The 26,533-nt window shown below is 48.0% G+C and overlaps 1 protein-coding gene across 1 annotated transcript in view; it reads right to left on the bottom strand.

The window, feature by feature from the left end:
* The window catches only part of LOXL2 (lysyl oxidase like 2), a 144,482-nt gene that overhangs the window by 56,424 nt on the left and 61,525 nt on the right, over positions 1-26,533 (bottom strand). Inside the window, exons 4-6 of the mRNA XM_021001120.2 lie at positions 18,043-18,254; positions 9,574-9,796; positions 172-355 (exon numbers count right to left, since the gene is read on the bottom strand). Coding sequence (XP_020856779.1) covers positions 172-355; positions 9,574-9,796; positions 18,043-18,254 — 619 coding nt within the window. The remainder of the gene's footprint in view (positions 1-171; positions 356-9,573; positions 9,797-18,042; positions 18,255-26,533) is intronic.

Genomic DNA, 26,533 nt, shown 5'->3' with positions numbered 1-26,533 from the left:
AGACTCCCTGGAAGCTGCTGCAGGCAAACATCCCCATTTGCCGAAGTTCTGGAACAGCAGAGATGAGAAAGGGAAGACTAGGGAGATTTTGGGGAAAAGGAGGGGCTCCCACGGCTATCCATGAGCTGCCCTGGGGGAGCAGGCCAGGAGGAGCCAGGAGCTGCTTCTTACCTTGCCCAAGCCTGGCGCCCGTGATGGCCTCTTTGGCACTCCCAAAGCCCAGCTCCCGGCAGACCACACTGGCCGACACCAGGTTCCACTGGTCATCGCAGATGGTGCCCCACTCCCCGTTCTTGAGCACCTCCACTCGGCCTTCTCCGGTATTGGCACCACCTCTCAGCCGCACCAGGGGTTGCTGGGGAAGAGAAACAGGCTCCTGATGAATGGAGAAGCACCCGGCGGCGCACGGCTGGTCTTGCGGTCTCTCAGGAGACCCGTTGTCTCACTCCCAGCCACCCTCCATCCCTCATCACAACCTGGTTTTGTGCCAGATTCTCTATGGGCCATCTTTCTATCATGCCACCTGCTATGTAACACATTCCAGCTGCAAGGACTCTCTGAGGTCACCAGGCCAAACTCATTTTACAAACGAGAAAACTGAGGCCCAGGAAGCTGGGATTCAAACGCAGGTCCTGTGACTCCAACCGGCCACACCTAGATCTGAAATCTGACTTGTTCACTCACAAGCTGTGTGACTATGGGGAAGTCACTCGATTGCTCTGAGACTCAGTGTCCCCGACTATCAAACTTTCCAACAGTGAGAACTGGCTGAGTGTGGGCTGAGGGCCCCCTCTCCACAGACGTCTGCAGACTGAGCTGGTTGGCTCACTGGACGTGCCAGGCTTCTTCCTCCAGCATGGCACCACTGAGGTGCCTTCCAGCTCTGGAATTCTATCAGCCCTCACTGTCCACTTATTGTAGACATTGTGCTCAGCACTCAGGGAGATACCGACTTAAGGTAAGATGTGCCCTAAAGGAGTTTACAATCTAGGCAGCTGGTGAAGTGAGGGATAGAGTGCTGGCCCTGGAGTCAGGAAGACCTGAGTTCAAAGCCGACCTCAGACACTTTCTAGCTTCGTGACCCTGGGCAAGTCACTTAACCTCAGTTTCCTTAACTGTAAAATGGGAATAATAATAGCATCTACCTACCAGGGCTGTTGTGAAGATCTGAGATAATAATTGTAAAAAAAGAAAAAGTACTTAACACAGTGCCGAGCACATAGTAGGTACTACAAAAATGCTTATTCCCTTTCCTTCTCCCCTAGTTGGTGGGAAAAAAGAGCATACATCCAGATAGTACAGTATAGTGTTAGTGTTAAGGAAGGGCCTGTCACTGGAGGTGTACTCAACAGAAGCTTGGGAGAAAACACAACACAACCCGCTTTCATTGCCTGGGCTCCTGATAGGGTTGGGGGGGAACCTTATCTTTTAAAGGAGGTTGCCTTTAACAGAGGCATGGACCACAGACCATCCATTCTTCCTGGGTCAGTGATAGAGGAGGGGGCTTGGCAAGAATCACAAGACCATGGATTTAGAGCCAGAGGGGTCCTTAGAGGCTGTCAAGGACCAACCCTTCATTTTACAGATAAGGAAACTGAGGCAGAGAGGTTGAGTGGCCAGGGTCACACTAGTGGGTGCCTGAGGGAGGCACCTTGAACCCAGGTCTTCCTGCTTCCAAGTTCAGTGCTCTGCATGGGAGAGGCAGGCTCACGGTAGCTTAGCATGACCAGTGTACCATGACAGTGTGAAGCTGGGCAGAGCTGGTGCTACCCCACTGATGCTACCCTCCAAACTGACTGCCCTTTGTGACTGAAGTCACATGAGTCCCTTTCAGCACATTTGCTGAGCCCCACATCTGCTCTTCTTCCAAATGGTTGAGGGTTACATAAAAACACTCTTAGCTGCTATTAATTATCAATGGAAGGAGCCTAGGAGACCTTTGGCCATTGATGGACTTGCACAGGACTGACGTTTGCTAGAGTTCTCTGGTCACTCAGTCATGACTCATGGAACACAGATGCACAGTCTCCTTCCCACAGTCACACAAATGCCCATGTTTTTGTCCAGGGAGGCTGTGAAAGGAGGTGAGGAGGGCCTTGGTCAATCCAGACCTACAGGAGGCCAGAATGGCCGCTCTCCAATGTCCCATGGCAGGTGAGGTGCTAAATGGGCAGCGGGGAGAGTGGAGTGGGAAAAGAGGGGTCCCTGATACCGGTGGCACTTCTCCAGCATGGATCAGGTATTCCTTGGGAATTCTGAATATGGAGTCAGAAGAGGTGGGTTTGAGTCCAACAAAAAGATTCCTTTGCTAGGTTACTCTGGGCAAGTAGCTCAACCTGTCTGAGCCTGTGGGGATAGCTGCCTTTGTGCACAGTGCCTTAACAATGGAGCCTATTGGTGCCACGAAGGAGAGGCCGTGTGGTATCCTGGGGAGAGAGCCAGTCTCAAAGTCAAGAAGGCCCGAGGCCAAGTCCTGACTCTGATGCATCCTGGCTACAGGACCCTGAGCATGTCACTTAAGCTCAGGCAATACTACGAGACCACAGATTACAGAATAGGTGGTGATCCGTATTAAAAGAAGGAGTTTCCCCATGACCACCAATGATATCACAAGTCTGGTCCATGGGTCCCTTTCCCTCTGCCCTCCCCTCCCAATCTTACCAGTGGTTCAGTCAATAGAGAGGGGGTTTTGATCCTAGGCATCAGTACTTCTCCACTTACCAGCTGTGTGACCCTGGGCAAGTCATTTAACCACTGTTTGCCTCAGTTTCCTCATCTGTAAAATGGGGATAATAACAGTACCTACTTCCCAGGACGGGCTGAGGATTAAATGAGATAACATTAGTAAAGTGCTTAGCACAGTCCCTGGCATACAGTAGGCACAATATAAATACATACTCTCTTTCCCTTCCCCTCCGCTAATATGTTGGCTACAGAACAGAAAATGGCTAGAGACAAGACCCTTGGCTTTCAGTCTTATAGCCTATGGCCTCTTCAGTGCCAAGTCACTGTGGTGGAAAGGACAGAGTGCTGGGCTTGGAGTGAGGAAAACCTGGGTTCAAATCTCACCTCTGACACTAGCTATGGGATCCTGATACAGTCAAGATCCAGCCTCAGTTTCCTCACCTGCAAAATTAGAATAAAAATACCTCCAGCCCCTTAATCCCTGGGTTATAATGAAGTGAGATAATGCATTTAAGATGCCACACAAACTTTGAAGAGCTATTCAAGCATCAGTTATTTATCTAGAACATGGTTTTGGTGTGTCTTTGTCTTGGCTTAGCACAGTGCTTGGAACACAGTAGGCATTTAGTAAATGTTTGCTGATTGAATGATTGATCATATATTTAGAGTTGGAAGGAGCCTTGGAGGACATCCCAGCTACTCCAATCCAATCCAGATTTTACAGATGAAGAAACTGAGGCCCAGAGAGACTTGCCCAAGGTCACATAGGCAGGAAGCCGAAAAGTTGGGGTTTAAGCACTCCAACCATGATGCTCTTTCCCCTACAGTGTCTTGTCTAGGGATATGTAATGGCTTCAACTCAACTGATGTTGAAACCCAGCAAGTGATGGGCCATGGACAATTGGAACAAACAACAACAATCCCAAGCTACCGAAAGGCCTCGTTGATGACAGGCCTTTCGAGACATCGCTCTTTAACACCCTTAGGAGTACAAGGCGCAGTAAGCCGTTCAAAAGTACAGGATGGCAGGAGCCAAGAGCTCTTGGGATGACTACAGAGAGGGTGTCCTCCAGCGCTGGAGGAAGGAGAGAAGTGGGGGTTGGCCTGAGGAAGGACTTTATGCTATCAGACTTCGGTTCTTTGAAGAGTCCATCTCAATGGGTACACACTCAAAGAACATGAACAGATAGTTCTCAAAAGAACTGCCAACTCTGAACAGCCATGTGAAAAATCACTCCAACGCATCAATAACACGAGAAATGTAAATCAAAACAGCTCTGAGGTTTCAGCTCACACCCAACACAAAAGGGGGACTGGGTCATGTTAGAGGGACTGAGGAAATCAGTCTAATTGCTCTGGAAAGCCAGTTGGAATAAATGACACTGAAAAGGAAACCAAAATGGCCATACCCTTTGATCCAGACATATGAAAGACAAAGATGGGTCTCATAAGCCCCAAATATTCATTGCATCACTTCTTGTGGTAGCAAAGATCTGGAGACAAGTCAATGCCCACTGATGGGATAATGGCTAAAGCAAATGTGATTGTGAATGGAATCGATTATTATTGCATGGTAAGAAAAACCACAAGTATGAAGAATTCCAAGAAGAATGGGGAGACATGTACGAACTGACACAGAGCACAGTGAGGAAAACCGGAAAACAAAAATCACAGCAACGGCAACAGTGTTAACAGAATAAAACAAAATGGAACACTGCATAATCATAGAGCATCTAGGTGGCGCCATAGTGCATGGAGCACCAGGCCTGGAGTCAGGAAGACTCATTTTCTTGAGTTCAAATCCAGCCTCAGACACTTAATAGCTGGTTGACTTTGAGCAAGTCACTTAACCCTTTTTGCCTCAATTTCCTTATCTGTAAAATGAGCTGGAGAAGGAAATGGCAAACCACTCCAGTATCTTTGCCAAGAAAACCTCACATGCCATAAATCAGACACACTTGAAAAACAACTCACCAACCGCTTAATCATAATGACCAAGTGTGGCTCCAGAAAGCGGTGAGAAAACTAGGGACATGGGTGTGGAATATTGGACATACTGTCAGGCCAGTTAATGTGTTTGCTGGCTTTAATTAACTGCTTTCTTTTCCCTCTTTCTTTTTAAAGTTTTGTTCCAAGGGATGGCTCCCTAGAGAAAGGAGATGGAAAAGTGAAGTAAGGGTGAAAATAAAAATTTCAATTTTTTAAAAAAGAGCTTTTAGTCTATAGGCTAACAGCTGAAATCTGAGCTGAGAAGGGAGGGCTCTTAAATGGCTCAGAGGAGACACATGGAGTTTAAAGCAGGAAGAAATGTTAGAGGTCATGAGTATAACCCCCTCCTATTAAAGATGAGAAAACCAAAGGCTTTAGAGGTTAAAAAAATTGTCCCTTGGGTCTCACTGATTAGATTCGAGATGAATGATGAGAGTAGAATGAAACTTGGACGAGAATTAGGAGACCCAGATGCTAGCCCCAGCTCTGACAAGAAGTTGAGGGACTTTCCAGAATACCACCATTTGTAGCTGACAAAGAATTCCCTCAGAAATATTGCTATTTCTGCCTAGTTGGGAGCTAGGTGGTGCAGTGGATAGAGGGCCAGGCCCAGAGTCAGGAAGACTCATCTTCTTGAGTTCAAATGCCGCCTCAGACACTGTAAATTGGATGAGCAAGCCAGCTATGCTTCCATCCAATTGACGGGCAAAATTAATCAAATCAGTCAGTCAAACAAACGTGTCCTTCGTGCCTCCGATGTATTAAGAATCACCAATTTAGACTGCAAAATGCCTAGGACAGATCATGGTACACCCCACAAGAGACCTTCTTCCCAGTCTATAGGGACTTTTAATGAGTCTAGTCATTCAATCAACCTTAAACACATCACTGAGGCAATGTCTTGCCATGTTGCCTCAAAGAGCAGGAGAGTCTTTCCCAAATGCTTTGCTGAAAGGATCACAAATATAGAATTTGAGGGGACCTGAGATTCATCAAGTCCAGGCTCTTCAATTGACAGTTGAGGAAAATGAGGCCCAGGGTCTTTGTCGAGGTAAGATCTGAATATGATGTCCATTGTTCTACATTGATTTGTATCCTTAGTTAATTTTTTTAAAGCCCATCCCATCCCACCCCAGTCTCACCACGCCCTCTCTGTTTAAAAAAGAGCCCCATCATTTTCCCGCTAATTTTCTTTTTCCCCATCTTCTGCTAGTTGAGTCTCTGCTTGGTTCCCACCGGGGAGAGGCCTGCTGACTTCACTTTTTGCCTCTCTTATGTCTCGGAGCTAAGCATCCTTCTAGAATGGCACTGAGCTCTGGATTTGGATGGAAGAAATCTGGGGAGGAGGATGCTTAACCCAACCCCGGCCTCAACCAGGAGGGAGAGGAAGGAGCCTGCTGGAAGTTCAGAGTCCTGCACCAAGTCTTTTTCTCCACCACTAACGTCAGAGGCAGGTACCTCAAGGGTAACAAAGAGGGGCCTGCCCCAGGAGGGAGGCTGTGAGCTATTGCTCTTGGGCTACTGGAGGCAGATTCAGGGGATCAGCAGGTGGGTAAGGACAGGGGCCATCGGCATGTGCTCACGTACATCGCAGGAGAGCCTGGATGATGCAGTAAAAGGAGCCCAGGATTTGGGGTCCTGGCTCTGTCCTTCTCATCTGTGAGACCCTGAGCAAGTCCCTTCACATCTTGGGGAGTGTTTTCTCAACTATACAGCGCCAGTGTTGGACCAGATGACCTCAAAGTTCCCTTCCAATCTGAATCTGGCTCTGCCAATCTGTTGGCCCATCATCCCCCCACCACGGTCATCAAGGCGAAGCAGGGGGACCCCCCCCAGCCCCGTGTCCCTCTCACATACATACACAAACATACACACTATACATAGAGTACTCTATGCAGATGTAACTATACCTATGCGTGTATGGATGTTTATTATAGATAATATATACTATGCATGTGTTTATTATACGTAATATTTATGCGTGTATCTATATTTTGTTTGTTGTTCAGTCGCATTCAACTCTTCATGACCCATGGACCATAGGTCGCCATGCCCTTCTCTCCTCCACTATCTCTCAAAATCTGTCCAGGCTCCTCTTCATTGTTTCTGTGACACAATCCATCCATCCCATCCTCTGCCATCTCCTTCTCCTTTTGCCTTCAATATTTCCTAACATCAGGCTCTTTTCCCATGAGTCTTGTCTTCTCATTATGTGGCCAGAGTATTTAAACTTCAGCTTCAGCATTTGACCTGAATAGCCTGAGTTAATTTCTTTAAGTATTGACTGATTTGGTCTCCTTGCTGTCATATATGTGTATGTGTGTGTGTGTGTGTACACACCTATATATCTATGCATATAAAGTGTAGATATATATACATAAAGATAGATATAAAGATATAAAGTATAGATATATGCATAAAGATAGATATGTAAAGATATATAGATATAGATATAAAGTATAGATATATAGATACATATAGATACATAAAGTATTTTGCAAACCTCAGAGTGGTAGATAAATGCCTTCTATTGGTACTTTATGTCATCTTCTCTTCCCTCACTCAGTAAACTCCAGTGGCTCCTATTACCTTGAGGATCTGTTTGGTATTTAAAGCCCTCCCCACCCTGGCTCCCTTATGTTCTGTTCCCCTCCACCTGCTCCATGGTCTATCTCCACTGCCTCCTTCTGTTCCTCCTGGCTCCTGGAGTAGAGTCTTCATACGGTTGGCTGACCCCCTATCTAGATGCTGGTCCTGCCTTACCCCCATCGCTGGACATAATCAGCTTTCTTCAAGACACACCCAGCTCTCTCGCCTTTCCTGCTACTGGTGACTTGCCTCCAAGGTTCTCTTGTATCTGCTTCATTTGTTACTTGTACATAGCTGCATAGGTGCATGTTTTCTCCCCATTGAGGGCAGGTGTTTCTCTTTCGGTTTTATATCCCCAGGACTAGCCCAATGCCTGGTGCAGAATAGGCACTTATTAAACGCTTGTCAATGGATCAATTATTGGTCCCCGGGGCTTCTTTTCCCTCTCTAAGCTGTGCTTTTGTTCCTTTCTAATTGACGTGTGAGCTGAGTCAGCTTTGTATGATCCTAGAGAAGTCCTAAAACAACATCATGCTTGGTGTCAGGGGATCAAAATCACAGAATGGTGGAGCTAGAATAAACCTTAGAGATAATCATAATCATAATAATAACATTTCTATAGCTCTTTTGAGTTTAGCAAAATGTTTTACAATTACCTCATTTGATCACCATAACAACCTAGGAGGTAGATGCTATCATTATTTTCATTTTAAATTTGAGAAAACAGGCAGTGAGAGGCTAAGTGGCTTGCCCAGAGTTGCATAGCCAGTGGGTGTCTGAGGCAAGATTTGAACTCAGGTCTTCCTGCCTCCAGGCTCACTTCTCTATTCCCTGAACCACCCATCTGAATCCCAATGTAGTTCACACACACACACACACACACACACACACACACACACACACACACACACCCATTTTACAGATGGAGAAACTGAGTCCAAAGACCTGTTCCTGACTTGCTGAGCAGTATCAGCAGGGGTTTCCCAAACTACAAACAGACTCCTTTCTTCTCCCTCTAGATTTCTGCTTTAAGCTTCCTGGCTCCCGCTAGTGTTCGGGCTAAATTTCCTTTCTCAGAGCTCCCCCGCAGCCAAGCCCGGAGCTCAGCTCCATTCCAACAGGCTGCCTACAGGCCAGATCACAACAAAAGCAAAGTGTAAAGTCAGCAGGCCCTCTCCCCATGGGAATCGGTAGAGAGTCAGCTGGCACGGGATGGGAGAAAGAACACAGTTGGGGAAAAAATAATGCAAGGGCCTTTTTATGGAGAGGGTATGGTGAGGCTGACGGTAGGGACAGTGTGGGATGGGCTTGTTTTGTTTCAGCTTGACCTCTTTATTTTAAATGATAAAAGGTGGGGATTCCCCAACAGCTGGGCTCAGCAATGTCTTCCGGAGAGTCAAGGAATGGGAGAGACCAGAGACCAGAGGACTTCAGAGCCGGAAGGGACCTTGGACCACAGAACATCAGAGGTGGAAGGACCTTAGAACACAGGGTGGCAGACGGGGAAAAGTTCGTTCTACTGCCACTTCTTTTAATGGCTTCCTTCAAGACTGTGCTCAAATCCTACCTTCTACAGGAGGCCTTTCTGGGTCCTCCCAGCTGCTACTGCCTTCCCCTCCGAGATTACCTTACACAGTGTACATGGATGTACTAATTATTATTATGCTATCCACCCACCCCCACCCCCTACAATGTGAGATCCTTGAGGGCAAAGACTGTCTTTTGCCCTTCTTTGTATCACTGGCTCTTAGCATAGTGCCTAGCACATAGTAGGTACTTAATAAATGTTTAACGGACTAACTTCAAAACACAGAAAAATCAGAACTGGAAGAACCTTAAAAACCTATAAATTGTAGCCAGACAGTACTTTATAACAGAATGGCAGAGCAGGTCTTCAGAGGGCACCAAGTTGGACTTAGAAGGTAGGTGCTATCATTATTTCCATTTTACATTTAAGGAAACTGAGACCCAGAGAAGGTAAGTGACTTGTCCAAGGTCACACAGCTGGTGAGTAGCAAAGCCAAAGTTTGAACTCAGGCCTCCTAATGTTGCCCTGACTGTATATCCAGACAATACAGGTTCATGTTCACCATTCAGGGATATCAGCTCCCAAGGGACAGTCAGGAACTGGATAGCGCTGGGTGCTTTCTGTCCAACTTATTAAGAGCCTGAATGGGTAGTTCCTGGGCCTCCTGCCCCACCCTCCCCAAGTGACCTCATTCCCCCTCCCTGGGCCCCTCCCTCTTAGGGCTCCCCGATGCCTGCCCATGCTTGACACTAAGTGTCTGAACCCAGCTTGATTGTACTGACCTCTGACTTGAAGGCTTTTCCAAAGCCGGTAAGGCTGCCGGGGGCAAAGTCCCGACCTGGCACACAGCTCACCACAGCGGGCATCCCGTTCTCACAGGAGAAATTCTTTACAGGGTCGAAGGCAGCCTGATTGCCCAATTTGCAACTGGAGATGTGGGCCTCATTGCCTGTACAGTCCATAGAGTAGGGCCAGTACCTCTGTTTCCGCCGGCTGGCGTACATCCTGAAGGAGGGGAGAGGGACGGAGTGAGTGGGCTGGGGAGGCTAGGGTAGCAGGAGGGACCTTTGGCCTGGGAAGGTCTCAGGTCATCTCACACAGAGCAGCGAGCCTCTCTCTGGGCTTCAGGTCCCTCCTTTACTAATTCACCAAACATTTATTAAACATCTGCCACACAGGCCAGGAGCTTGCTAGTAAGCAGTGGAGGTCAAAGACTACGAAGAAAATGGCTCCTAAAGGTCGGAATGGTGTTCAAAGAGTTCTGTATTCTAAGCACGCTCTGCATTCTCCATTCTAAGATGCTTCTCTCTTGGGCATTCTCCCTTCTAAAGTTCCTCCCAGATCTCACATCCTTTGTCCCAAAGACGTTCATTATATCATCTTCCACTCAATTGTCAGCCCTGTGCAATATGGCTTCCAATGCCTCCAAAGGACTCAAATGGCTCTGTCCAAGGTCCCCAATATCTCCTAACTGCTAAATGCAATCTCCCTTTTTTTTTTCATCCTGTTACCTGCCATTGCTTCTATCTTCTGTAGGTCTTTTGTCCCCCTAAATTTCAATCTCTTTTTTTCATTCCTCGTGCTACCTTATCTCTGTTACTGTTTCATGCAGTTAACCACCCCTCCCTCCCCCTGGATATTCATGCCAAATGCAGATTGGTTGAAGCAACTAGGGTCTTTGTGGGAGGGGGGAATATAATGGCTGTCTTCAGGCAGGACTGTTATGGGAAGGCAACGTAATGCTATGAAAGTTGGAATCAGAGGACTTGGGTTTGAATTTTGGCATTGCCATTTACTAATTCTGTGGCTACGAGAAAGTCACTGGATCCCAAATGAAATGATTAAATGATGTATTTGCAAACATTAAAGCATAATCTAAATGTTAGGTGTGATGATGATGATGATGATTAAACTTTCTGGGTCTCAGTTTCCTCATTTGAAAAAATCAGGGGGTCAGACTAGATGACCTCAAAGGTCCCTCTAGTCCTAAATTCCATGAGTTTCTGTGAAAGAGGGATTTGACTTTTTCTGCTTGGTCTCACAAGAAAGAATTAGGAGCAAGAGAGTAGAAGACACAGAAGGGTAAATTTTGGCCCAACATCAGGAAAAAATTAGACTTTAAACTTTTCCAAAGGGAATGGGCCACCAAGAAAGTAATGGGCTCCCATCAATAATAGTCTTCAAGCAAAGGCTGGAGGACCCTGTGCCTAGGGGGAGCCATAGTGGACAGAGTGCTGGGCCTCGAGTCAGGAAGATTCACCTTCCTGAGTTCAAATCTGGCCTCAGACACTTACTAACTGTGTGACCCTGGGCAAGTCACTTAATCCTGTTTGCCTCAGTTTCCTCATCTATAAAATGAACTGGAGAAGGAAATGGCGAACCATTCCAGTATCTTTGCCAAGAAAACCCCCAACAGGTCAGGAAGAGTTGAACACAACTGAAATAACTGAACAACAATGACATTATAAGAGGATTCTCATTCACATATGGTTTGAACTAGATGGTGTCCAAGGTCCCTTCCAACTCTGAGAGTCTGTATGATTCTACGCTATAAGCTACAAGGAAATATCAAAGGTTCTTGAGCTGGGAAAATCAGTCTTTCACGGGATTACAGCTACAGAGTGAGAAGGACTGTTAAAAGCTATCTGGTCCTCATTTTACAGATGAAGAAACTGAGGCCGAGAGAAACAAAGTGATTAGTCTAAGATCACACAGGTAATATGTGCTGTGCTGCCTCCAATCAATCAAATAATTTCTTAAGTACCTACTATGTGCCTAGCCCTCTGCTCTGTCCTCAAAGAAGTTTAAAGTGAATTGGGGAAAATCATACATATACATATAAGTATAAATGACTTGAAGAAGGCTGTAGAGAGGCAGCCAGGTAGCAAAGTAGTTCAAGCACTGGCCGTGGAGGCAAAAAGACCAGCTGTGGAACCCTGGGCAAGTCACTTCACCTCTGCTGCCTCAGTTTCCTCATCTGTCAAATGGCAATAATCACAGCACTTACCTTTCAGTGTTGTTGTGAGGCTCAAATGAGATCATATTTACAAAGCATTTTGCTAACCTTAAAACATTAGATAAATATTAGCTATTATTATTATTATTATTATTATTATTATGAAAGCAATATCCAGTAAGAATTGGGGTAGGAGAAGCTGGCTTGCCAAGGACTTGGTATATAAGCTGCCATCTTGCTCTTATATTTGGGGCAAAGAGGTTATTGCTCCAGGAAAGGGATATTACCTGCACAAGACGGGAGCCTGCTGGCGACGAGTCAAACCTTGGAACAAAGACCCTCTGCCAGCCTCCCTGTCCTCTCACTTCTCAATGCCTCTGCCTGTTCCCCAAGCTCCTCCCTCTCCCCTAAACTTGTAGAATCCTCTAACATTCCAGAAAAACTGTAAACAATGGCCTTGCCAACTAAATGCCTCTCTCCCTTGGGGAATCTACAAAGCATCCTGGGCAGACAGATGCTAGCCCATCCCTATGGGATGTCCTGCAGGTCTCAGAGACAGACTGACCCAAGGACTGCCTCACAAAGGCTTGGTTTCTTTGGAGCAAATGAGACACGAAAGGAGACAAGAGCCAATAAGATATGAGTCAAGAGGCTGGGGCCGGGATGCTTGCTGTAGAGACAGGCCTACGGCTCTGACTGCTGTGATGAACACCAGGACCATGCCTTCCCTTCTTCTTCCTGTTCTTGTCTCCTCACATTAGAACATCGTGTTCCCTCCAATCTGCTTCCATACGGAGGGGCCAGAGAGAGGTCTCCCGGGATGTCAGCAAGGACAGACTTAGAGGGAGCTCACCAGATTGCTCTTGGCTCAGAAAAAGCTTTTAGTTAGGTTCTCTATTAACAGACCCCTTTCCACATGGCATAACTGAGGGGAATGTCAGGATTTCACTTACTCTGAAGGGACTGTAGGACCACAGCGTGCTATTCTCTAGCACTTTGGGATGACAAAGTCCTTCACGTGGCTTATCTCATTTGATTTCCCTGTGAGGTAGGCATTTACAGATAAAGAAACTGAGGCTCAGAACAGTTCAGTGAGTTGCCCATTTTATAGATAAAACTGAGGCTTGGAGGTGTTAAAGTGCTTGCCTGGGTCATAGGCTTGGTAAGTAGCGCCAGAGGGATGTGCACGCAGGCCTTCCTAACTCCCAGGCCAGGACACTGGCCATGATCACATGTTGCGTGCAACCTTGCAACATCGCCTCGACCAACAGCATTTCACAATAGTGGATATCATTAATACGTTGGTTTTAATGGATTCTTGTGGTTAATGCGATGGTAACATCTGAGGGACACATCGTTGAGTTGGAGAAGACCTCAGTGACCAGCATGGCCAGCCACACTTGGACGGAATCCCCACTACACCATACTTGAGGAGTAATTATCAAGGTTTTGCTTGAAGACCTCCACAAAAGGTCCTCCTGATGGTACAGACCCCTCAGGAACATCTCTTGATGTTTTCCTGACATGAAGCCTATAGTGCCCTGGCACCCCTGGTCTGGGCTTCCAGGGCTAATCCCACATCCACCTGACAGCCCTTTCAACACCTGCAGACAGCCTTGCTTCCTCCCACCTTCTCTCCTGGCTAAGCTCCTCCTTCAGACGATCCCAAAAGACATCATCTCCTGTCTCTTCACCACCTAGGTTGCCTTGCTCTGAATGCTGTCCAGATAATCAACATCCTTCCTAAACTGTGGTGCCCACAACACAACACACAGTGCTACAGAGAAGGTCTGACCAGGGCAGAGGACAGGGGGACCTCCCTAGTCCTGGAGTCTGCACCTCTCTTCACGCAACTCAAGAATGCATTAGTACTTTCAGCTGCCACAACACACTGTTGACTCATAGTGAGGCTAAAATCCAGTAGGCAGCCTTTCTTCTAACCAGACCTCTCCCATCTGGAACTGGGGGAATTGATTTTTTGAACCCAAATATAAGACTTTACATTTATTCCTATTCAATTTCATGTTCTTAGATTTGGTCCAAGGCTCCGGCCAAGACCTTTTTGCATTCTGAGCCTGTCATCCAGTACATATCTTGTATCTATTTACATACAGTCTTCCCTACTAGAACATACATTTCTTGAGGCTGGCTTTTTTTTCATCCCCACAGCTTTACCTAGTGCCTGGGCATATAATAACATCATTGTCATGATGACAATAATAATAATAATAACAACATTAATGATAATAACAACTAGTATCTACATAGCACTTAACAAAAATTAATCTCATTTGTGCTCACGACAGCTTGGGGATGGATGCCATTATTATTCCCTTATTACAGATAGGAAATTGTATTTGCCAAGGGTCACACAGCTAGTATCTGAGGCAGGATTTGAAATCAGGTCTCCCTGACTCCAAGTCAAGGACCAGTTGGGGGATTCCAGTCTTAAAGTGCCGCTTAAAGTGTTTAGAAAGGAATAGTCAGTCAGCCAATCAATCAACTAGCTTATATTAAGTGCCAGGCCCTATGCTAAGCACTAGAGATACAAAGAAAGGCAAAAACACAATCCCTGCCCTTGAGGAGCTTACATTCTAAAGGAAAGACAACAAACAACTCTGGCTGGAGGTAATCTCTTAAGGAAGGTACTTGTTGAGAGAGAAAGGCTGGGAAAGCCTTCTTGCAAAAGGTGGGATTTGAGCTGAGTCTTAAAAGAAGCCAAGAGGTAGAGGTGAGAAGGGACGGCATTCCAGGCATGGGGCACAGCCAGTGCAAAGGCACAGAATTGGGAAACGGAGAATTGTGTTTGAGGAATTACAAGAGAGGTGACTGGAGCAGAGGATGTGGAAGGGAGGAGAGTGTAAGAAGACTGGAAAGGTAGGATGAGGCTAGGTTGTGAAGGGCTTTAAAAACCAAGCAGAAGATTTTATATTTGATCCTGGGGGTAATAGGGAGCCACTGGAGCTTATTAAGGATGTGTGGGTTAGTATGGTGGTCTCATGCTTTAGGGAGGTCATTTTAGGAGCTGAGTGGGCTGGAGTGGGGACTGAATCCCTCAGAGGGTAAGACATTTCCCTAAGGTCATGTGGTTGGCAACCTAGATGGTGAAGAGACTGGAGATGATGTCATTTGGGATCATCTGAAGGAAGTGGGGGAGGTTAGCCAGAAGTTCTTGACACCTTTAAGTCAATATTTGCTTAATTCACTTCACCTCTGTCTGCCTCAGTTTCCTTATCTGTAAAATGAAGATTAATAACAGCACCTATCTCCCAGGGTTGTTGTGAGGATGTTGTGAAAATATATGAAAAGCGCTTTGCAAATCTCAAAGCACCATCTGAATTATTGTCATTAACCTGATTATCATCTGGGTGCATGTTATAGTGCCCAAAGAACAGAAGCTCCCGGATGGCTTTTCTTTGCAATCCCAGCACCCGAGGTGTGAGTGCCTCCTGGACACTCTGGGTTGTATCTGGCTCTTTGCTCACTTGTAGACTCCTGCCCTGTGCTCAAACATCTCATCTGTCACTTTCTTTAACAGGCCCAAGGTGCTGTGGTCCCTACACCCCAGGCCTCCCAAGCCCAGCAGCAGCTTTGGAAAAGACAGCTCTGGGAGGTGTTTGGGAAAATGACAATTTGGTTTTTCTTTTATTTGCTCCACATCTGTTAATCATTTCTCTTCTCAGCAAAGAGCTCCTGGCCCAGGACACAGAACTTTGTAATGCCCAATTCAGTTGTTTTTCAGTCATGTCTGAATCCTCATGACCCCATTTTGGGTTTTCTTGGCAGAGAGGGGTTTGCCATTTCCTTCTCCAGCTCATTTTATAGATGAGAAAACTGAGGCTAACAGGGTCACCTAGCTAGCCAGTGTCCGAGGCTGGATTTAAACTCAGGAAGATAATCAGTAAGCCTTCCTGTCTCCAGGCCTGGAACTCTATCCACTGCACCACCCTGCCTCAATCAGCCCAGGGAGGGCAGTGGAGAAGGAGCCTGGGCCTCCCTCAGGAACGTGATGGGAGATATGGCTTCTCTGGAGTTAGAAAAAAACAAGCCAAGCTAGTTGCTATCATGGGAAAACTCTGTTCCAGCAGTCTCAGTGCGAAGGCAGAAAGATCTTCTGAGGGAGAGTGAAGTCCTTCTCCCTCCTAGGAAGAAACATTTTGGTTTTGACCAGCCTTCTAGCTCAGTGATGGGACCATCACAACCACCTGAGAGAATCCTTCTTGCATGGACAGCTCTAGAACATTTTTGATGGGGAAATAGAGATTGTAAGGCACTCCCAGATGGGGAAAATCCCTTTACCAATGCTGGTCAGCAACTTCCCTGTACTCTCAGAGAAATGGGCCTAGAGCACAGAGATGTTAAGTGACTTGCCCAGGGTAACACAGCCAGGAAATCTCAGGGGTGGGCCAGCTCCCTATCCACATGGCCTCTACCTTGTCCCCCCCCACCATAATATCCACCCTCTCCCCGTTCTGTCCCCAAACAGAGCAGGATAGATTATTCCCTCTAACGCCAGACCTATAATCTGATAGAATATAATCTCCTTGAGGGCAGGAATTCATTGCTATCTTTGTATCCCTAGCATCTGGTACTACTATGGTAGGCATGGGATAAGTGTCTGATGATTGACTGATTGATCAAATGATCCTGCACCCCTTCAAAGAACTATCCTGTCCCCTCTGCTCCATCTTGGCTCTGGTTAGGGAAAACACAGGGAAAATGATCCGAGGAAGAGAGAAGTCGGTAGACTGACCAATCCAGTGCTAAGTTCAATCAGTGTGTGTGTGCATGGTGTGAGTGTGTGTGTGTATATGGTGTGTGTATGTGGTGTGCGTGGTGTGAGTGTGTGTATGGTGTGTATATGTGATGTGTGTGTGTGTGGTGTGTATATGGTGTGTGTGTGTGGTGTGTGTGGTGTATATATGGTGTACGTGGTGTGTTTGTGTTTATGTGTGTGTGTGTGGTGTGAGCGTGTGTATGGTGTTATATGGTGTATGTGGTGTGTGTGTGTGTGTGTGGTGTGTGTGTATGGTGTGTATATGGTGTGTGTATGTGGTGTGAGTGTGTGTGTGTGGTGTTATATGGTGTATGTGGTATGTGTGTGTGTGCATATGTATGGTGTATGTGTATGTGGTATGTATATGGTGTGTGTATGTGTGGTGTGTGTGTATGGTGTGTGTATGTGGTGTGTGTGTGTGTGTATATGGTATGTGTGTGTGTGGTGTGTATATGGTGTATGTGGTGTGTGTTTGTATGTGTGGTGTGTGTGTGCATGTGGTGTGTATATGGTGTGTGTATGTGGGGGGGGGTGTGTAGAGAGAAAATCTCTCTCTGCCCTGGCACACATAGGAAGCTTGTCACCAACTCTTGCGGGCCCGGAGAGAAAGCAGCTTGTTTTTCTCGGCTGGGGAGCCAGGGTGAGAAGGCCTCAGCTGGGCGGCCAGCTGTCCACTCCACGGTCCCCAGTGGCCGCCTCGCTCTCAGTGGGGAGGTGAGCACCTCCCAGGGACTGCCCTGCCCCACAATCAGGGGTCAGACACGGACAGGCCCAGGAGCTGGGAAGAAGCCAACTTAAGCTCGAGGTGGGAAGACGCTGCCTAGCTAGGAGAGCTGTCCCGACAGGGAAGGGGCTGCCTGGAGAGGAGGCGCTATCTTCAGGTTAGCTAGTGTAGATAGGGGAGCAGACAGGCAGCGAGGCATGGGGGAGTCCCATGTCAGTCCCTCTCTTAAGAGAGTTAAAGTGGTAAGAGCCCTCAGAAATGATCCAGGCTGATTCCCTTGCTGTTTTTTAAACTGGACCAGGGCTTGCATCGTGCAGTGAGGAAACTCGCTCTGTCAAGGCAGATCAACACCTTCTCCGGAACGGATCCATGTTACTGCCCCCCTCATTTTACAGATGAAGAAACCGAGGCTCAGAGAGGGTCCTGAACAAGGGGTCAAGTGACCTGATCGCATCTAGCATCCTAGCTCTGGAGCCAGAAGCGATGTCAGAGGCCATCCAGCCCCCCTTTATTTTACACTTCTGGCAACTGAGGCCTGGAGAGGTTAAGGGACTTGGCCAAGGTCACACAGGCAATAAATGACTAAGCCAGAATCTAAACTCAAGTCCTGGGCCTGCAGGCTCAGTGCTTTCAAGCCAACTCTAGTTCCATGGCCCGTGGGCAGGCCGCCCTCCTGGGACCAGGTGGGAGGTACCTGGGGAGGCGTGAGGGCGGGCCCCAGATTCCACCCCTCCCCTCCCACTGCCCTCTCCCTCCCAGGGGCAGAGGCCCCCAGCAGCTCAGGCCCCACTCACTTGTACGCCTTGGCGCTGTACTTCTTCTCAGCGGGGAAGCCGAACATGCCGCAGATGACCCGGGAGTTCTGCGTGGTCCAGTCCTTGTCACACACCTGCTTCCAGTTATGACCGTCCTTTACCTCCACGTAGCCCTCGCTCACCGGCGTGCGCTTCCGGTACGCAGAGAGGACGGCGCGGATCCGAATGTCGTCCACCTGGATGTTCATGTTCTACAGAGAGAGCGCAGGAAGGAGGGGGTCAGTGGAAGGAAGGGCCCCCTGAGTGCAGGCGGGTCCCCAGAGGAGCTCTGTAGACGGAGGGCCGAGTGAGGCCAAGTCTGTGCGCCAGGGACGGGGCTGCTGCCGAGCGCCAGGGATGCAAAGAGGCAAAACAACAGCGGCAACCGTCCAGCGCCTGCCCTCGAGGAGAGCACAGTCTAACGGGAGAGAGACAGCTACGTATAAACGAGAGGCCGACGGGATAGACTGGAAGGCATCACAGTTACGAGATGCTGGAGAAGGTGGGGTCTTTCTGTCCCTGTATCCCCAGCACGTGGCATGCAGTAGGCACTTAATAATGCCTGTAATTGATTGCTTCCTGTGCTAGGAAGGGATACCAAAGAACCCAGAAACTCACGCCCTTAAGGAGCTTACCATCTTTTTGGAGAGATGGGGTGAGCACACAAGAAAAACCAGAGCTCTAAGTAAGAGCTAAAGTGAAGGGTGCCCTCCACTTGGAGTCAGGAAAACCTCAGTCTTGAATATCAGGTACACGTTAAATGTGCAATACACTTGGGCAAGCCACTTTGCTTCTCCATGCTTCAGTTTCCCTGTCTGTAAAATGAAGAGAGTGGACTTGATAGTCTTAGAGTTCCCTGCCCTCTAAGTCTATGACCTCATGCTCTACTAAAAACCATTGGCCTCTGGCATATAGTGCCAGAGGACTGGACTTGGGTTCGAATCCTGACTCTGAGACGATTTGTTGTGTGGCTACCGGCAAGTCGGGAATTTCTCTGGGCCTCTATGCTCAACTGTGAAATGGGGATGATAATCATATCCACCTCACAGGGTTCTTGTGAGGCTCAAGGGAGACGCTGCTTGCAAACCTTGCTTACCTCATGAAAGCATTTTGTAAACCCTCCCTGTGGCCTTGTCATGCGGGAGTGGGACATATTGAGCAGATTGCCAACCTCAGAGTCAGGGAAACCAGGGTTCAAGTCCCACCTCTGACAGGTACTATCATTATGACCCTGCACAAGTCACTTCACCATGCTCAGCCTCAGTTTCCTAATTTGTAGAATGGTGACAATGAAAGCACAGTACAGTGGAAAGACCACTAAATTTGGAGTCAAAAGGTTTGAATTCGATCCCCATCTCCCCCATTTGGACAGACTATTTAACCCCCCTGAGCCTCAGTAAAATGTGCATAGCTTTCCACATCCCCTCATGCCGAGGTCCTCGATATTATCTCTGTCATCACAGAATCAATCACAAACCCACAAACAATGCTTCATTTTCATCGTTGAGAAAACTGAGGTCCTCAGAGAGGAAGGAATTTGCAAAAAGGTCACAGAGCTCGTAAGGGGCAGAGATAGTCCTGGGCTGGTGGGATGATGATGGATGGCTCCAGGTTTATGGTGTTTGGGAAGCAGCGTCTCTAAAGGCCGAGCCAGGGTGGGGCACCACCAGGGTGGTGTCCCAGGAGATGACAGGCACCATCTAAGCTTTTCCACAGCTGGGAGGGAGTGTCAGTGGCCTGAGCTCCTGGAAAATTTTCTGAGTGACCAGCTATGGTAGGAATTTGCCAAATCTCCTTTTTGGAGATCAATCAACAGGGGCCAGAATATTAATTACCCCCTGATTACTTCTAATCATCTCCAGGCTCCAGCCCCCTCTCTTGTGGTTCCCAAGGCAGGGCACCCACAGCTGAAGAAACATGGGAAAGCGGGGGTCACTCTGGGAACCAGGGATCCTGGGCCCACTCTAAGCCTGGCCACCAAGCAGTCTACTTCCCCTCAAGGTGCTCTGGACAGAGGATGAGTGGGCCCACTGGATCATCGGGCAATAATCACCTAAATGATTTATCCCAATTATGAGGGGCAACATGGGAGGTGAAGAGAGGGCTGAAGGTGGGTCAGGACACACCAGAATGGCTGTGCAACCCTAAGCAAGTCCCTGAAACGCTCTGTGTCCTGGGCAATCTTGTAGTGATAGGACCATAGATTACAGAGATAGATTCCCCAGACCACAGGTTCCCCTCCCCTTCAACCCCATAAGGGATCTTAGAGGCTATCTACTGTTGTTTAGACAACAGTGTCCAGCTCTTCACTACCCCACGTGGGATCTTCTTGGCAAAGACACTGAAAGTGGTTTGCCATTTCCTTCTCCAGCTCATTTGATGGAGAAGGAAACTGAGGCAAACAGGGTTAAGTGACTTGCCCAGGGTCACACAGCTAGTAAGTGTCTGTGGTCTTCCTGACTCCAGGCCTGTGCTCTGTCCACTGCGTCACCAGCTGCCTCTGGGAGGGTGGTACTGATTTGGTTACATTTCCCAGACCTGGAGAACATCACAGTGGGTCTGGGTGGGACTCAGCACGGTGAACTCCCAGAACTGCAGATCTATATTAATGGTGTTCCCCCACTGGGAGTTCCCTAAATAAGTGATGTCACAGATCCAGTCTTTTACAAACAAAAAGTGACCTGAATTTAGAGCCATGAGACTTGGGTTCGAATCCCAGATGTCTACTTATTACTTAAGTTACCTTAAATTAAGCAAGTCACTTCACCCTATGGGCATCAAGTCAACACGCTTTTATGAAGCATTTACTATATGCATGGCACCTTGGCATTTATTTCCTTATCAACAAAATAAATTCTCAATTGTTGACCCCAAGAACCACCCACAGGCAGAAGGCGGTCTCTGAGACCTTGGAGAAAGGTGCATCCCAGGGTAAGGAGGCGGACTGAGGGTGCTTGCGTGGCAGAGATGGTCAGACATGCAGTGCAGGGGGGGTGGTTATTGGGAATGGTATGAAGCGGAGAGAGGAATACAGGGAGCCCAGTGACAGCTGCTCCTGGCCCTGCCAACATGCAAATCATTTTGCGGAGCCCACAGGGTTGAAGTGAACCACTGTCTGGGTACCCAGAGCAAAGCCTGTCTATTCTTGCCCCAGCTCCATAAATCAGAGCTTCAGCTTGGCTTCACAAGGAATCATTTCAACGATTTCGGGTCAGACCCACATGGCGGTGGAAAATATGTCATCCCAAGAACGCTGGTATTTGGCCTCACTTCCCTCACACACTGAGCGGAAGGAAGGTCGCCATTGGCAGGATTATGTTTTTCCAGGTCTGCAAAGCCTCTTCTTACAGTTCCTCTCATCAGCCAGAACACCTGGGCAGCCTTGGGGAGCCAAGCCTGGGCCCCAGGTGACCACCCTGACTGCCCATTGGCCATCTGCCTCCAGCCCATTCCCACCTCTGGAGGGCGGGAGCGAGAGCTACAGAGTGAAATGGGGAAAGGGGAAAGGGGCTGCCTTGTGACATCATCCCCCAACCCCAGCTTGACTGCAGTCCCAGAACTTTGCTTCCTAAGCAGAGAACAGTGGGACCCCAAAGCTGCTCCCCTTCCTCACCCTCCACCATTCTCGGCTAATCTTCCCTCTGATGAAGGAGGGTGGCTGGGGCAATCCAAGACTGGCCCAGCGGGACCCAGCCTAAAGCCAGCCCCAGAAGCCGTGGGGAGCTGTCCCTCTAGAGCAGTGAAGCTGCTTCCCTGCTGGAGCCAGAACGAACCCCAGAAGGCATCCAGGGGTTTCCTCCCATTTAACCCTCTCTGCCATTTTACAGAGGAGAGAAGAAGAGAGTGCCAGAATCTTAGTGATGGAGACCAGATGAGAGCCCCAGAGCCCTAACTCCTATCCCTGGGTGATCCCCTTTATCCCAGGATTCTTCTTATTTTACTTGAATGTCTTGGTTGGGCATGGTTACAGATCCTCTATGGGGCATCTGGATATGGGCAGGGCTGAATTTGGGGTCAGAGGACCTGGCACAGCTGCTCATGACCCCTGACCAAATTATCCTATTTCGCTAGGGCTCCATTTTCTCATCTATGGAATGGGGATAATAATACCTATCTCATGGGATTGTTGTAGGTAGGGCAGAGGAGAAATAGTACAGGGCTTGAAATCAGGAGAACCTGGGTTCCCATCCTGCCTCTGACACTATCTGTATGATCAGGGCAAGTCTTCCATCACTGAGGCTCAGCATCTGCATCTGCAAAATGGGACAATAATAGCACTTCCCCGGCTAGGATATTACAAAGGTCAAGTGAGACACTGCATGGAAAGGGTTTTCCAAATCGTAAAGCTTTATGTAAACATGAGTCATAATTATTATCCAAAGCCGCCTTCATGAAGCCGTTCCTGATCCCACCCCCAGCTGCTAGTTCCCTCCCTCCCCAAAGTACCAGGAAGTCACTTGTTTTCTATTTATTCTGTATAAGACAACACAGGTATCTCCCCACTCAGGGCAAGGACTGTTCCATTTTTATCTGGGTAGCCCCAGAACATAGTAGGTGCCTAAAAAACGCTTGTTGATCGATTGATGGAAAAAGCCAAATTGTTACTGATTTAGCTAACTGCCCAAGGCAAGTTAGTGACTCGGGGATCTTATGATCCATAAATACCAGGTGCCCTTGGGGCCATCTTCAACAAACCTGGATATGAGGCGGCATGTCTGATCCCTTCCCACCCTTAAAAGTGGATCCAAACTGAACACTAATGGGTGTAATGATAGTGGCCTTCCCTTCTTTGCTGAAGTGGCGGACTACGGTGAGGAATACTGCATATACTGTTGGACACTGCTGATGTGTTAGCTTTGGCGAATTGCTTTTTTCTCTCTTTCTTTTTTCTTCTTGATATAAATTCACGCTGTCTGAGTGGCAGAGGGAGGGTGGCATGCTGGGAGATGATGCTGATGTCCTAACAGTATCAACATTTTAGAAAGAGTGAGGAGGGCAGGCTGAGCTCATACACTTCTCCCCACTTGAGGTGTTTCTATCTTACCCAATCTTTGCTGGCCTTCAAGGTCTAGCTTCAGGAAGCTCACCCTGAATCTTCCAGTCTGCACAGATTAAAGGGGCAGAGACCTCAAAAGTAATTTAGTATATACCTCCCCTATATGGGCCACTATGGGCCACTGCATTGGATGGAGGATCAGTCCTGGAATCAGGAAGACCCCTCTCCTGAATTCAAATCCAACCTCAGATACTTACTAGCTGTGTGACTCTGGGCAGGTCATTTAACCCTGTTTGCCTCAGTTTCCTCATCTGTAAAATGAAATGGCAAACCACTCCAGTATGTCTGCTGAGAAAACCCCAAACAGGGTCACAAAGAGTCAGACATGACTGAGAAACAACTGAACAACTGTGCTTTGCAGACAAGGAAATTGAGGCCCAGAGAGATCAGGTCATTTACCCAAAGTGGCAAAAATTGGAACTAAAATTTGAACTCAGGTCCCAGACTCCAAATCTACGTTTTGTCTCCTGGACCAAGCTGCCTCACCCAAGATCTTCCTCTTGGACCCTCCCCTGGCCTCCATGCAGAGCCGTCACTAGCAATCTGTACTCTTGGGGTGAGTGGTAGGAGGATGGGGCTGGGCACACTTGCAGTTCAGCTTCCGAGGAGAAGGAAACGGGCCATGGGACACCGTAAGGTTTCCAATCAGGCAGTCAACCAGAAATTATTAAGCCCCTGCCAAGCATTGTGCTAAGGGTTGAGGATAGATATGAAGCAGGACAAAAAACAGTCCCTGCTCTCAAGGAGCTCATGGTCTAATGAGAGAGATAACATGCAAATGACTGTGCAAAAAAAAAAGATGTATACAGGATAAATTGGAGATCATTTCAGAGGGAAGGCATTAAGAAGCATCCACAATAGAGAAGGACTGGCCACTTTGGGGCAGGCCATCACTGGAAGGCGCTATTAGCACCCTCTAAATTTTCTGCCTTGGGCCAGCAGCCCTCTCACCTCACCCTAGTTCTGTTTCCATTCCTAGCCCACTTTCTGTCTCCTCTTCACTCACTTTGGCCCTAAACCTCTCCCCCACCCCATGCTGCTACTTCTCTGTTTTATGTGTAGAAACCTGACTTCCCAACTACTCTTTAGTGACCAGAGGGCAGGGCCCATGCCCGATACCCAGCACAGGCCTATACACACAGGAAAGGATGGGGCTGCATGAGGGCTTCAAAGGACAACGGTCCCTCCCAACCCCCCACTTGGGAGCGTGGTTCAGAGAAGCTGAGAGGCAGGCCCAAGAGCTTGCAGGGCCTACGTGAGGACAGAGGCGCACACCAAGCAGCCCTGGACTGGAGAAGGGAAAACATCCATTCATCAGCTACTTCTAGGAGACCTCTTTGTCCAAAAAAAAAAAAAAAACCACATAACTTTCCTCCTGACTTCACTGCTGTGGAATCCCTCCCATGGCCTCCCAAACCCACATGTGATGGGATCTGGTTCAAGGATCACTTTGAGAAACGAAGAAAAGGTTAAAAAAAAAGCCTTTATTTTAAAACAAGGCAACGTGCTGCCTCTGCTCTCTTTAAAAATGAAGACTGGTAGCCGGGACTCTGCCTGAGGCAGAATCTAACAGACCCATAAATCTTGTTTTCTTTTCACTCCATAGAGACAAATCATGGTCTTTTACATTCACAGGAGAAGCACAGCACAGTAGAAAGAGCTCTGGCTCTTTAAAGCCAGAGAACCTGGGTTCGAATCTTACCCCAGAAGAAGGGACTGAACTGGCTCGTGGGATTGTGGATTTCAAGCTGAAGGGGACTCTAAGGCCATCCAGACCAGCCCCCTAATTTTTCAGATTTCCCAGAGAGGGAAAGGGACTTGTCCAGGGTCATACAGCTAAGGATCTCAGATTCTGTGTTCTTTGGTCCTTCCAGCTCAGCCAGTCCCATCTCCAGCCTCCCAGAAGGCCACCCTCTAAGGAATTCACCACATTTTCCAGACCTCATAGACCCTGCCCACATCTCAGGGAGGCCTGGAGGATTCATTCTCCCCATTTTCCAGAGGGAAACAATGAAGCAGGAAAGGCTCACCCCAGCAGGTCAGTGTTCAGGCTAGGAAGGAAACCCAAACTTTGGGCCCTTGGGCTGTATTGCACTCCTTACACGTGCTACCTGAATGGAATCTCTAATAGTTAACATATGCCAAGGACTCGAAAATTCCAGAGTGTGATGGGTCTTGGCCTACGAGGAAAGGTCACCAATTTTGAAAGTTTAGCTGGAGATTGCATCAGGAAATGTACCAGGGACAAGGAAATCAGGACAATAAACCAGGCCCGAAGGAGACTTTTTCCCTGACAGTCAAACATCAAATGCCCACATAAACCAGCCCAGGTAAGTAGGAAATGAAGACAGAGGCCCAGAACCCTTGTGTCTGCCCAAGCTGGGCTCCCCAAGAGGGGGAGAGTGAGCCATGTGTGTGCCAGGCATAGCTGGTCCCCCCCATCGCTGGGCCTGGACTCTGAGATGACCGTCCATGTACTCTATGACTCCTGCCGAGATCTTCATCATGGTCTCTCCTCATCAGAATGGGAGCTCTTTGAGGGCAGAGACTTTGCTTTTGGCTTGCTTTGTACCCTGGCACCCAGCACAGGGCATGACTGTCTGGGCAGTCCTCAAGAGAAGAAACAACACCAGCCCTAGATTTCACATCTCCCATCATGCCTTTGTCATCTAGGGGACAGAGGGGGTCTCATTATCTGTTTTCTGGACCATTGCTATCAACCTCCTTCCTAACTGGTCTCTATGTTTCCATTCTCTTCCCTCTCTGATTCACCTTCCACACAGCTGCCAAATCAGTATTCCTAAAACACAAGTCAGCCCATGTCACTCGGCTCAAAAACCTTTGGTGGCTCCCGATTGCCTCTAAAGGCAAAGTTAGGCTCAATATAAAGAAAAATTTCTAATGATAGTGCTATCCCAGAGTGGAATGGTCACATCTGGAAGTGGTAGGTTCCCCTCACTGACGATCTTCTATTAGGGACTGAATGATCATTCCTCCAGATGCCAAAGGGGCTGTGACTCAGTTGGACCAGATGCCAGTTACTGTGCTGGGCCCTAGGGCTACAGAGACAAACAGACAAATAAAACCAAGAGCCCTCAAGAAATTTCTCTCTCATTGGTTTCTTGAAGAATCTGGAATTCTATAATTTAAAAGAAACATTCCTCAGCCTGGCATCTAAAGGCCTTTACGATCTGGCCTCAGCCCAGTTTTCTGAACATTACCTACTATCCCCCGCCCCCAAATAGGACTGTCCAGTTCTTGTTTCTTTGCTCCTACCTCTGTGCAGGCGGTGCCCCCTGCCCAGTGTATACTTCCTCCCCATCTCTGCTTCTTAGAAGCCTTCGAGTCAAGGCTAAAAGGAGGAACCAGTTAGAATGCTCTCGTCTCTGGGATGGTGTGCCCTCTGCCTGTAGAATATGAATTTCCTGAGACCAA

Source organism: Phascolarctos cinereus, unplaced genomic scaffold, assembly GCF_003287225.1.
Source record: "Phascolarctos cinereus isolate Bilbo 61053 unplaced genomic scaffold, phaCin_HiC Scaffold_2;HRSCAF=192, whole genome shotgun sequence".
Classification (NCBI taxonomy): Eukaryota; Metazoa; Chordata; class Mammalia; order Diprotodontia; family Phascolarctidae; genus Phascolarctos; species Phascolarctos cinereus.
The sequence above is the reverse complement of the archived record's forward strand: the minus strand, read 5'-3'. Positions and strand labels throughout refer to the sequence as shown.